The following is a 14,174-nucleotide window of genomic DNA, read 5'->3' as shown; positions in this document are numbered from 1 at the left end:
TCCTGCAGCAGTTCGTCGTGATGAATGCATATTAGTGAAATGCAAATGACCAGGACTGATAGTCTTTAGTCTGGTTTTATATATATTATGCTCCGGTGAATTGGATTTTAAATGTGCATATGGTAGCATAGTATATGGTTAATAATGTAGCTGAATCTACAGTGTTTCATACGATTGCAGTCCTGAATACTGTGACATAGTTGTGATAAAGCTAATATATATTTTTTTCTATCTTTCTATCCTTCCCTTTTTGCTCTTTTTAGCAGCAGATGGTGAGGAACCAACTTCTTCAGGTAAGGAATTTTTTTATGCTTTGTAACATGACTTCCGTCTGTTCCTTGCCTTCTGCTTATTTATTCGGGTATCTTTATGTCTGTTTTTACTGCATGAAAAGGTATAAAAAAATAACTGTTGGGGTACAGCCTGTGGGACTTCCTGGCAATGTTCAGACAAAACCAGTTTTAAGATGGTGACAAGGACAATTTGAGAATTAGATACAGCAAAACTGATGCCATGCTTAATAACATTTTCCAGATGTCCATGCACCTCTCATCCACTGGAGCTATTTAAAACACCCACGTGGACTTTGTTCATTGGAGACTTTGGGAAATAAATTTGTAATGACCTTTTTTGCACATGTCCCGTGTTGTGCTTTGTGCTGGACACAATACCCATTGAGTCATTTTCACAAGTTTGTCTTTGTTTCGAAGATCAAACAAGAGCTTAATTATTAAGAGTGGCTTACCCAGGACATTACTCATGTAAGATTTGCTATTTTTTGCTATTTTAAAGCATAAAATAGCACATTATTGGTATTCCAGTATTTCAATTGATATTGCTAGTCATGGCCTGAGATTATTTGTTCATTCCAAGGAAAGAAACGTTGTTAAAATCAGTTGATAGGTTAAGTTTATCATCGTGTTTAGGATCAGGGTGACTTACAATGTTTAAAAGGTAGGCTATGGATTCAGGGAATCAGCAAACAGGTGAAACCTGAGCCGCCAAATGCTAGCCATTCTAGTGCAGGCCTCCAGAATCGACAAAGACTCCTGGATATGTGTTGAAATGTTTTCAGAGAAAAATTTGCTCAAGTCTTAATCTTGCCTCCGATTTAAGCAGCCTCATTGCTGTTGTGATGACCCAGAAAACTAAGAATTTGCACAGGCATAGTCATATCATGTCAATGAAATCGTAGCAAAGTTCTTTCTTACCTCTGTTTTTCCGTCACCCTTAAGTCAACATGCAAATAATGGTTAATCAACAAACACACATGATTGGATAATTTTGTAATTCAGTTGTTAAAGCTGAGCTGTTTGTCATTTATCCAATACCATGAATTCAGGTAATCTTGATCTCTATCTCATAAAGTTCAAGTTAGGAAGTTCCCACATCTAGTTTGTGCTTTTATAAAAATTTTTGTATGAAGTTTTACAGTTTTTATTTTTCATGATCATCGGAGCAGCAGTGATTAAATTATTATAATTTATATATGTGTGAACGTGTACCTATGAAAGGAGGACCACTATAAACTAAAAGAAAAAAAATATTTAACTTCAGCACACATGTACAGTAGTTAAAATGTTAATTAGCACACAGGAAAATCATAAGCCACAAGAAGCAAACAAATTAACTGCATCTTCAGCATTGGTTTGTCTTTTACTTTGTGTTTTGTTATTCTTTGTTATTCCTGCTACCTTCTTGAGATCAAGTTGGTTAAATCGAGAGAGAATGGACATAATGCCCATGGAATTAAAGCAGCTAGTTCTTCTGCTGCATCGATTTGTGTCATCTCTGATTCTAATTAAGATGACAAAAATAAATATATGAAAGAGGGGGCAGTCCAAAACCCGACCTGACAAAAGACAAACAGAAAACCAGGCACACAGTCACATTCAAAAACATGGATAAGTGTGAACATAATAGCAGGAATGTAAACAACTTATGGAGTTGGGAGCACTGGTGGTTATAATCTTGTGCCCACTGACCTGGAACTGGACTGTCAGATAAAATAGGGCAGATTGACATGAAAGGCCAAATTACTTTTGATGGTTTTGAGGAATTAGGCAAATCAGATCCTTTTTCAAGACCGTGAGATATGTAGTCTGCATAATCTGAGCACACATTAAATTGATTTTTTTTTTTTTTTTTTTTGAGTGGGGGATAGTGTCTGTGTTGACATGTCTGATGTGTGTTTATTAAGAAATATTTACAGTAAATTGCACTTAAACTTATGCTATTAATACTGCAAAAGTCAGATACGGGAATCTGCTTAGAATGGACACCTGACAACATTCCAAATGTAAATTTCACCAAAAATAAAGTCTTACACTTACACTCCGATAAAAATACAAGAAAACTAGTTATGAAATATTTTCTTTTTGCATTTTCTGTTAGCCAAAGCTCCAACTTAAAATTGCTCCTTTTTTTATTATTAAGTAGACCCTTGGGAGCCAGCCGGCTATAGCTTTGACATTTCCCTGGCATTTCCTAACTCCTGCAATCCCCCTCGTTCCTCCTCGACTGCTGGCTGATCTCCAGCATGACCTCTCCTTTTTCGATATTTATTTGACATATTCCAAACAATTTTGTTTCTGCAAAATTCCTACCACCATCACCTCTAAGTGTATTTGTCTGACGCTGCGAAATGCTGATGAGCTGAAATGGTTGATTGGGGAAAGAGCACGAGAATGGGAGGCCTTGAACTCTCTAAAAGCACATGCTGAGAGCCTTGATGTAATATTGGTGTTGCGGTGCCAACTTTCATCAGAGTAGGTGCCGGATGGGTGCATTCACCAGGAAACCTGTGAACCAGTGAAGCCATCGTAAGAAAAAAAGAGGTTAGGTTAAAATAGATGTGACACAATTAGGCCATGTTAGATTTTTTTTTTCTGTGATGTTGCTAGGTGCATAGTCAGATCTGAGGAGCTTACATATGAATTTCACACTCAAGAGGCAGGTGTAGTGTGTGTGTGTGTGTGTGTGTGTGTGTGTCCTGTTCCTTAAATAAAGATCTTATGAAAGGCTTACAAGGTTTTTTGATAGGCTGGCTTATCACTATTATCTCAGCACTTTGTAAGATGGAGAAAAAAATCTAGTTAAATCCAGGGCAGAGTTTCATTTCTGGTTATGCTTTCATTGAGACTCTTCAATTCCACTTTCAAAATCCTGTTGAAATAAAACATTTTCAATCAAGAGGAGCAAAGTGTTATTCAGAGCAGCTCTGAATAAGATTAAGACATGTTTTCCAGGTGATTTTACCGTTGTAAAATCAGATCTGGCCCTTATACCTGGCCCACTTTTTTGCAATGAAACTAGCCAATAACAAAGGCGGATCTCAATAAATTAGCATATCACTAAAAAGGTTTTGTTTTACAGCAATTTACTTCAAAAAGTCAAACTTGTTTATACATTATAGTCATTAGGCACATAGGGCTGACTTGCAAACATTTAGTACAACAAATCTTTTTGACTTTGGGTTAAAGCTAATGATATTGCAACATTCAGAATATTATAGAACACCAATAATATCAAATGGTCACGTGGCTATAAAATCTACAATCAAGTTAAAGATAGCTGACTTGGCAGTTGTCTAGTAGGCCATTTTTCACCAAGCTTCATAAAGAGTGGAGTGCTTTATCCCATCCTTTAAATATAATTATGTAATGGTGCATTCACATCAAATGTGATGAACGGTGAAGCGAGCAAGGCCGTTGCTGCACTGATCGCGTTCGGTGTGAACACAGCATAAAGTTGATTGGGGAAAAAAAGTGCAGAAGAAACAGCTGCATATGTAACGGGGAGAAGCACAGGCTTGAGAGGATGTGAACCTTCTGGGAGGATTTAAACCATTGGCTGTGTAGCTGCCCACACTCCAGGCAGTACCAATACTTCTTTTAATTACCATGCCATCATAGGGCTTGATCTACCAGCAAACTGGCCTCATTCAAACTCCACTGAGTATCTATGTATTTTCAAGGGGAAGATGAGAGACCCCAGACCCAAACGGGCAGTAAATAATGCTAAAGTACTGAGGGGCTTATACTGTGCTGCACATGGACATAGTTTCAATTAGGCCTACATTTCTGTCATACAAATTGCTGAAACGCGGACTTATGTAATATTCATATTATCTAAAAATTTATCTGAGAAATATTTTTCAGTTCTTGGTAACTTTAAGTCATAACCATCAAACTAAATGGAAGTAAATACATGACATGTCACAAATATGTCTGTAATAAATCTAGATATTGAATGAGTTTCACCTTTCTAAATTGGATTACTGGGGAAAAATGCTTTTTGATGATATTCTATATATTTCTTCTAATTATTTTTAGGTGGTTTTTGTAGGCCTTCTTTTCCTCCACCTAATTTTACTCAAAATAAAGTAGTATTGTTCATGGCCACAGAACACTTGGCAATTCTGTATTTCCTCCTAATATCACCTGTATTTTTGTACAGTCAGATTTATGACCAATATGTTTGACAGCTTTCAGCTATGATGTAAGAGTGCATATGTGGCTTTAACCCTGAAAGTGTCAAGTCTTTCTGACCGATCATCGGAGGAAGCAGATAATGTTCTTCCATGTTTATCCATTGGTCAGAAATTCACAGCTGATTGATTGGCCTTTGTTCTGCAGCCAGAAAAGAAATCACAAAGTCTGCGCTGGAAATGACACATGATCTCATCAATCTCTGAGCAAACGTTGGCGTATGCATCACAGCACTAGCTGACATTCACACAAGAAAGCCTCTAATGGTTCCTCTGGACATGCACCTCACATCCATTCATCATACAACATACATGAGCCTAGGGAGCATCCTCTGAACACACACAATATACCTTTCTGGCCTTCATTGAAGAAGATGCTTCTTTTCTCGCTTCTGTTTTCCACTTTTCTTGCCGTCTGTTTTACTGTGGTTTTATTATTTTTTGCATCAGTGCTTCATGGATATTCATAATTGGGGCCAGCCCACCAATGTTTACTTGATTATTTTGATAAAGGATATGACGAAATTCCTCATGTTTTTAGAAATTTAAAAATATGAGAATGGAATGATTGTCTGTTGTGCTGTTGGAAAATCTCAGGTTCAAAATTCAGGTTTGCAGCATTTGCATGATCCCTCATGCATGTTTTGTGTGCTGGTGACCCTAAATTGTGGGGCTTAAAGCTTCTTTGTTCTCTAAGTTGCCCTGTGACCAACTCATGTTAGAAGCGTTCTTGTAGGGGCTGGTTGCTTCGGCTGGCTGTGCACATTCCCACTTTTGTAACAATCAGTGCTCAGCATGAGTGCCACTCGCCAGAAAGATTAGCAAGGTAGGGTAATTTTTTTACAAGCATATGCATGGTTCAATATATAGACTACACAAAAGGAAGAACAATTGCTAAAAATATCCCACTTATGAGGCCAGCTTTTTTAGTTAGAGTTGAGTATTTCGATTGCACTTCCTTGTCAAACTCTTCTGTCACCAGTTATCGAATACAGAGAGATTTTAACATCTGGACTATCCCCTGTTTAAAATAAGAACTGCAGTGCTTCAATTGCGCCTGAAACAAGGGTATAAGTGCCAATAGGACATTTGGTGTGGTCAAATTGCTAAGCAGAAACTTAAATGCGGCTTGAGTTGTGGTCTTTTTTAGCTCCAGCTAAAAGATCCTAGCTCCAAAGGTTTAAAACACGGTACTGTGTTTCTGTTCATTGCCTCCTTGTTTTATGAGTCCAACTTTATCAAAACTGATTTCTGGATTCTCTTTCCCCCTCACAATATTTATTGTTGATTGACATTTAGACTGTCTTATGGATGACGCAGTGAAGATTTTTTTCTCCATACAATGATACAAATCAATTAAAATTAAATGTTTACTCAAAAGGTGCATCAAACTGATATCCCTATGGCTCCATGACACACACTTTACTCTATATTTGTATAAAGATATTACATACATTTTCCTTTTTTGTTTAGCATATCTTTGACCCTTCAGCTTGATTCCTCCTTGCCTATCCTCACTCGCTTTTAGAGTTATAAAGTCATAATTATCAGTACTCCTGTTGATTTAGATTCAAATAATCTTTTATAAAGCAATACGTTTGTTTCTGATGGAAAATCAGTCAGGCATGTCAAAAGAAAAAAAAAATTAGAATTAGTTTTCATTTTGAAATAAATATGATGTTTTATGTAGATTTTGTTAAAATATTGCATCTTAATATTATTTATACCTTTCACTTTAACAAGTAAAGAAAATATTTATTGCCATTACAGCAATGCAATCCTTCCTTCCTGATGAAGACAAAAACTCAACACCTATCAGCAGCAACTATTTTTTTTATGATGTAAACAACCATTCAATTTTAAGTGAAAGATAAATTAGCATAAACCAACACACTAGAAATGCCATTTTATGTAAGGTAAATGTAATTAATTTTTTATATATAAAATTACAAATAAAGGCTCTCTAATAATGTTAATTTATTGAACAGAAAAGATTCACATCAATGAGCTAGCACGGCCAACCAACACTATTGCCGCACACTTTCAGCTGGACGTAAACATAACATGAGGCATATCATTATTTTGATTAGATGATCCAAGCTTGGGGCCGGAGTATTTGTGCCCCACGGAGTTCTACCGAGAGCTCAATTTCAGATGATCATTATTTAAACAAACATGGGTGGGCTGGCCCCAATATCAAGGCGCCACAAGAGGATTTTGCCTACTGAGCTTGTCAGTATTCTGGCAGACTTAGATATAGAGACACAAATGTTTCTAACATCATTTTATTGGAAAACAATCTGCCTTTTTTTACATTATTACTCTATAAAGAACAATCCTGTCCCACTGATTATGGTATATATATATATATATATATATATATATATATATATATATATATATATATATAGAGCTCCCCAGCGCCATCTGGTGGGGTCTGGCCCCACTGACCCCAAGTGCAGAGACACCACAGTTAATAGGAATAAAACATATTCAGTGACATTTATAGAAATTGAACTCTAATTCACCACAGAAGTCATCCTTGAATGGCAGTTTAATTTAAAGAGATTAATACTGGCCATATTTACCAGGCTTTAGTTTTGAAAAATTATATTTCTGAATATCTTTGGAAAGAATCATTAGAAACTTAAAAAAAACTTGTCAGCATTAAAGTTCTTAAATATATATTTCCCTTGCTTAGATGGGGAAAACAGTCTATCACTGAGGCATGCTTTTATTTTGAAATCCGGACTATAAACGTGAATGCTTTGATACTTAGTACTCCAGCAAAGTGAAGTATTCTCTGTTTGTCAACAGGATACAGTGAACTTTACCGACAAATAGTGCTATCGATTACCAAATCTGCAACCCACCTAACTTCTTTAGCAACGACATGACAGATAGTCGTCTCAACCAGCTCATGTTCAAAACCAGGCAGGCATGATGAGACTCAGCACCTACTTCCTAGAGGCCTGGCCTCAGTCAGTAGGGAAGAAGCTGAGGCAGTGACAATTGTTTTTATATTGAGACGGTAAACAGAATACAGTGACCACGCAATGTAAAAAAGAATGTTGGGGAAAACAATACAACAGTGATACATTAAGAGTGAAAATGTATTTAGATTAAAGGCATACTATGCAACATTTTTCAGTTAATTAATGTGTTCCATACCGTTTTGGATGATTAAATGAGTCATTTCAGGTCGAACAAAGGTTTTCTCGGCCGCCCTGGGGGTCTGTGGGGAAAATACCGCACTTGCAATTGCAAGAGCTCACGGCCCGCACACACAGAAGTCTCGCTTTACGGCGAGAACTCCATGTGTTTTTGCCCTGCCATTCACTATATGCACGCGCGAAAGCAACAACAAAGAACCGCGTGTTAACGTCAAATAAACATGCAAGCATATCGAGTTTTAATATTATTATTATTATTATTATTTTTTTTTTTTTTTTTTTTTTATGTTGGCGAGACGCTACCGCGGCGGCCGCGGCGAGGCGGCGGCGGCTTGGCGGCGGCGGCTTGGCGAGGAGGTGGCGGTAGCGTCTCGCCAACATAAAAAAAAAAAAAAAAAAAATAATAATAATAATAAAACGGACAAGGCGGCCGCGGCTTGGCGGGGCGGCGGCGGGGCGGCGGCGGGGCGGCGGCGGGGCGGCGGCGGCGGGGCGGCGGCGCCCGCCGCCGCCTCGCCAAGATAGCGCTGCGGGAAGCTTGATGTTCATACCTTCACTGTATTAGTCGTTGTTTGTACTGCCGTTTTTTCCACTTTTCGTTGCGTTCGTCTGTCTGCTAAGCTCAAAACAACCGCGCCTGGCTTGTCGGTGAAACCAGAACAGCTGAGCATCTTTACGACAGTGCACTTTTACTTTCGCCCTCTGGGGGGAGCCTCGCTGGAAAATCAACCCTGGTTGCATAGTATACCTTTAAAATGGTAAACAGACAAAACAATCTAAAAAGATTTTACATTGATTACTTTTTTTACAAATATATTTGTGAGGGAATAAATATGAAAAAAAGACTGTGGAAAATAACAGAGAAACAAAATGAGAACAATGGGACAGAGAACATTTAACAGCTAAAATTAAAATCCCCTCTTAGTGGATAACTGCGATGTCCCAGTAGAGGAGACAGTCCAAAACCCAACCTGACAAAATGAAAACCAGGTACAGAGTCACATTTCCACGTCCCCACCCTAGTGCCTCCACATGTGAACACTCCCACCAAAAGAAAAAAAAAGGGGATGCAGTACACACACTCGCACTCACCACACAAATCCTATACTCCTAGGTCCAGGCACCGGCACCCCAGAGGGGTATCCAGTCCCCAGACCCAGGAGGTGAATCCCAACATAAAGATGGGGGGACCACCACAACCCGACCTACCGGGTCCATAATCCGGTACTAACCCTCCACCCCGATCCCAGCGCAGATGACCCTTGAGCCCATTCTATTTATACCTTAATACTACCCTCATTGTGTTTGTCTATCAGATTTAAGTTGGCACCTTGGCTTGGCTGCTGAAAAACATTACTCTGCTTGGGTATGAATAATCTTCAACACAACTGTAGCTGTTTGTATTCGTTCTACTTAGCCATGTTGGAACACCTAGCCAGTACTTAGGATCGGATTAGGACATCGCTTCTGATTTTAGCAAGCTGAGGTAGTTGTGGTTGAGAAATTACATATAAATCTTAGTTATATCTATCATTCCTTTATTACAATCAAATAAACTAAAACTTGAACTCTAAAGTAGCTGCCACTTAGAGTAACCTACCTCTACATCTGCCACAAGCTCACTTTAGCTCTTCATCACCCCTGGTTTGTCTGTCTCACCTTATTCCCATTTCCTCTGCTTTTTGTGACAATAACTCACTACTGCCAATCTTCTTTCACTCTGAAAGCAGGGTCTGGGTGAAGGATACCATATTCATCTGTTCAACCAATTAGCTCTTCTTTTCATTATTGCTGATACCTGTCTAGGTTTGAAATAGGGCATCTTCAGCAGAATTACCTCATTTGTCATTCATATCCAGAATCTTGTTCATTTTATTGGAGAACAAACACTATGTCTGGCAGTGATGCCTTTTTTTCATTCATTTGTCTGCTTAGCTCGTTTTCAACCAATGCTGTACACTTTAAGTTGAAGCACAGCTTCCATGGCTCAGCAGATGACAGTTCAGACTTCTCCCTTTTTGAGACGGTGTCAAATTTTGCACTTCTGGCTTTTAATTTGTCACACTAACTTAAGAGAGCATGATATTCTTACCCTTGGGATGTTTTGCTGTTTATCACTTAAAATTAAATAACATTCTTGTCAAAGCACTTTTTTTCTCCAGTCAGATATGCCTTTTAAGAACAGAGCTGAATAGGCATACAAAAAAGGCAGCTTTAGAAAAAAAAAACATGCAGTGGGGAGAAAAAATGTTAGCTTGTTTTGATTTTTATGTGAACTGAAAGTTTACAAGCTTTGAATTGAGTATACGTTACCATGCAAATCCACATAGGTTTCCTTCTATATCAATATTTTAATATTCAGATATACTGTTTGCAGGATTCAACAGATCAATTTTCAAAGTTTTTCCTTACCATTCCCAACCTCCAAGGTTTTTACAACTTTGGGGTTACTCAATAATTAAGCTGAAAGATTTAAGGTCACCATGTTGCTTTTATGGGCATAAATGGTAGTTTGTTGATTAAAAGATCTATACCAAGTGCTCAGATATTGCTTTTTGTGATTTTTTTTTTAACTATGCGCTCACAGCTCTGCTATTTTTCTCTGCAGCTGAATATTAAAGCAAAAACATGATGTTGTGATGATCGGACCAGTTTGTACACAGCCAGTATGCTTTTACCTAATTACCATGAACATGAATACCCATGCAAATTAGGGCTCACAACAGCTTTTTGTATGCCAGGCTGTACTGACCCAGGACCTGGCCAGGTAGAAGCGTCGATACTTCATCAGGCAGGCCAGAGTAGTGTAATCAGCTTCAATGCTCAAAACTTTTCAGATTTGGAAGTTCAGAATAAAGTTAAGTCATTCAAACAAGGCCAAAATAGCATTTCATTAACTTGTACAATATAGTATTGGTATTGTTTCAGATATGCATTGTTAACAACATCTTTGTAGGGATTCATTGATCCCACTCACCGACCAAAATGAATCAAAAAAGGCATGACGGAGCTGACTTTGCCTTTCATCTTGAAAATATTAAAATTTAAGCTGAAAAGATATCTTGAATATGATGTATACCAATGTCTAAATGTGTTTAAGGTGAGGGTTAGCACCAGGTTCGTTAGCACCGATAAAGCAGAGTAACCAATAATGACTTTCTCCGTATTTGCTTGAACTAACATTGGATTGAACACACAGCATTCACACCACTAGAACTTTTTTCACAGTTATCTCATTAAAATCCCTTCTGGTCTAAATAAGCTAACGTTGCAGCTGTTATTAGCTCGACGCACAGTACGTCCACGTTACGCCCCTTCTTCAAGCTGCAACACTCATTGCACTTCCCGCATCCTACCACGACAACACTTGCCACCAGGTTTACACAATTATCTGGGGGACACCCTGTGATGGCATGGTAAAACCCAGTATAGATTTACATGAACAATACCAAGAAAATAAAAAATAATGATATGTATATTAATTATGTTAACTATATTAACAATACATAAATATCAAATACCATTGTAGTACTGAATAACGACAATGATGAGTCAGCGTACAGGGAGGAGATTAAACACTACAATGTCACAAAAACCAATGAACTTATAGTGGATTTTAGGAAATCTAATAAGACTGTGCCCTCCACCCTCTCCATTAAAGGAGTGCAGGTGGAGAGGGTGGAGAGCATTAAGTTCATATTTCAGTCCGTACACACCTCAAACTAGGTGAAGTAGACCCATCAGAGACTTTACTTCCTCAGGAAGTTGAAGCAGACGCACCTTCCCCACCCCCTGCTGGTTAACTAATCTACTGCTTCACAGTGTGGTTTACAAGCTGCGCTGCCAGGGACAGGCATGACCTACAGCGGGTGGTTAGGATGGCAGAGAGGATCCACATTGCCCTGCCTCAGCGATATCTACACTGACCGACTTAACAAGAAGGCCAGAAATATCAGCAATGACCTCACACACTCTGGACATGCCCTGTTCCCCCCCATTTCCCTAGGGAAAGAGGTATCGCTTTCTCAAATCGAACACTTCAAGACTGAGCTTTTTCCACCGAGCTGTCAAAACCATTACCCCACCCCTGCCCATCCCACGCAGGGACAGACGCCAAGCTCCCACATACATACACAAACTCAGACCAATAAAATAAACCCATTATTGTTTTTTGTATAACTGCACATCTCCATATTTATGGATATGCATATTGTAGTTATTTATATATATATATATATATATATATATATATATATGCGTGGGTTCTCTCCAGGTACTCTGGCTTCCTCCCACAGTCCAAGTGTCTCTGTTCTGCCCTGTGATAGACTGGCAAACCTCTCGCCCATTGACAGCTGGAGATGGGCACCAGCGACCCCACAAGGGATAGACGTATTAGAAAATGGATGGATATATATATGCACAGACACACACAGTTCAAAAAATAAAGGAAACACTAAAATAGATCTAGATCTGAGTGAATTAAATATTCTTACCACATATTACATATACATTCAACTTTAATAGTTGAAAGTGCTCCACATACAGAACCAGATTGTGGTCACCACCTGCAGAACCACTCCTTTATTGGGAGTGTGTTGATAATTGCCTCTAGTTTCCACCTGTTGTCTATACCATTTGCACAACAGCAGGTGACATTTATTGTCAATCAGTGTTGCTTCTTAAGTGGACAGTTTGATTTTACAGAAGTGTTATTGACATGGACTACACAGCTTGAAATTACTATAAAAAGTTTCCATGGCCATCCAATGTTTGGAGGATAATTTTCAACTTTGAAACATCAAGTTGAAATGTGTCTGTTTTTTTCCTTTACTACATGGCTAAAGCAATTTTGGCCTTGGACAGCTATTCTTTGAAGTTTTCTTCTCTTTTTCATTAAAGAAAGAAAATTCTGATCCAAAGCATCAGCGTAGTTTCATTTCCAAGTCCTTCTGGGGCTTCTTTACTGCACTATGATCATAACTGGGTCACTCCAGGACTTTTAAAGAGTCTTCCTGTAACCACTCCTGTGTTATTTTGCCAGATGCTTTAAAGAACTCTCTAAAGGTTTTCCATCAACCTTTTCCCCTATATATATCTGCCTCTCCCCTTTTATTCAAGTTCAGTTCCCTATAGTAGAAAAAAGAATTCCAGTGTGTAACTTGATGATTTTTAAGGGGATGCTGTGAAGGGCCGTGGTTCAATTCATTTGTGTTCAGCAACCCTCTTGGAACCCACTTGGGTTGCTGAACACAAGTGGTTGGGAAGTATGTTCACATAGTGGCACTTTTTTATTCATTTGCAAAGAGGATTTTGCTTCTCATGATCTGGTGTTCTAAGAAGAGCCTTTTGGCACCCCAGTGGCTTTGTAGTTTTTACATCTTGAAGGGGAATAGTTTCTGCTTTTGCTGATCTACAATCAAGGCCTGATAGCAAATGGCTGCAACTATGCATTTGCTAACTCCCAACTGTGTACTGGGTCCCCACTAGGCTCTTATCCAGATGGATTAGTTTACTTTATTTTTCCTTCTTATTTTACTTCATAAACAACATTTCATGTTGCAAGTACATTTTAAATAGTGTTTACTATTTTAAGTGCACATTGCATGGGTGAGCAAAATTGCAAAATAATTTTTTTAAGTACAAATAAAATGTTTTTTTTTTTTTTTTGAGGACTATAGTTTCTAAACAATGAAGCACTGATAAAATTGTGATTGCTATTTACTTCTGTAAAATAAATTATCAGTCTCCTCTATGATCATTCTTGACCTGTTATTATTGAACATTCTTGCAACTCTGGGCTCTGGTGTATATTTTAGCCACCGGTTTGAAATAATCAGAACATCAAGGGCAGTAGGTCAAATATTAATCTCCCAGTTGCATCCAGTGGAGCATAAGATGACTCAAAAATACGCTTCAGTTATCATCACTTCAGAAACAAAGGTTTGTGCCTCTGTTTTTGTTGAATGTGAATGGGGTAAAAAAGTTAATAACTAGTTATCTGGACTGATGGTGGCAAAGAAGAAAATCAATGCATTTTGATACAATGACATTTGCAATGTGTTGCTAATTTTTTTCATAACCTTGACCTTTTCCAAATTTCATACATTAGAACCAAAACTTTGAGTTTATTCTATTTGGATTTTATGTGAAAGACAAATCCAAAGTTGTACGCAATTGTAAAGTGAATGAAAAATTATACGTGCATCTCAAAAAAAAATATATATTTTTACAAATAAAAACCTGAAAACCTAAGTTAAATCTTTGGGTGTGTTTTACAAGATTTGTACATTTGGAAACTGAAATTTGTGTCCCATCTTTTCTGAAAAATACCTCTGTGAGACTGGATGGTTGTCTGTGAGTGAATATCCATTTGCAAGTGTTGTTACAGAAGCTCAGTTAAATTTAGATCAGGACTTTGACTAGGTCACTCTAGCACAATGACATGTTTCACAGTGAGCATTGTTTGATGGTGGTGTATATTGTTTCATGGCACAGATTAGGCCCAAAACACA

General features: G+C 38.0%; 1 protein-coding gene across 2 annotated transcripts in view; it reads left to right on the top strand.

Moving 5' to 3' along the window:
• The window catches only part of edil3a (EGF-like repeats and discoidin I-like domains 3a), a 185,162-nt gene that overhangs the window by 41,211 nt on the left and 129,777 nt on the right, over nucleotides 1-14,174 (top strand). The window contains exon 2 of one of the 2 annotated variants that reach the window (XM_036144398.1): nucleotides 267-293. In XM_036144398.1, coding sequence (XP_036000291.1) covers nucleotides 267-293 — 27 coding nt within the window. Of the gene's footprint in view, nucleotides 1-263; nucleotides 294-14,174 lie in introns of both variants that reach the window. The other variant, XM_036144399.1, reaches the window with a different exon arrangement.

Source organism: Fundulus heteroclitus, chromosome 12 (genome assembly GCF_011125445.2).
Source record: "Fundulus heteroclitus isolate FHET01 chromosome 12, MU-UCD_Fhet_4.1, whole genome shotgun sequence".
NCBI classification, from domain to species: Eukaryota; Metazoa; Chordata; class Actinopteri; order Cyprinodontiformes; family Fundulidae; genus Fundulus; species Fundulus heteroclitus.
The sequence above is the reverse complement of the archived record's forward strand: the minus strand, read 5'-3'. Positions and strand labels throughout refer to the sequence as shown.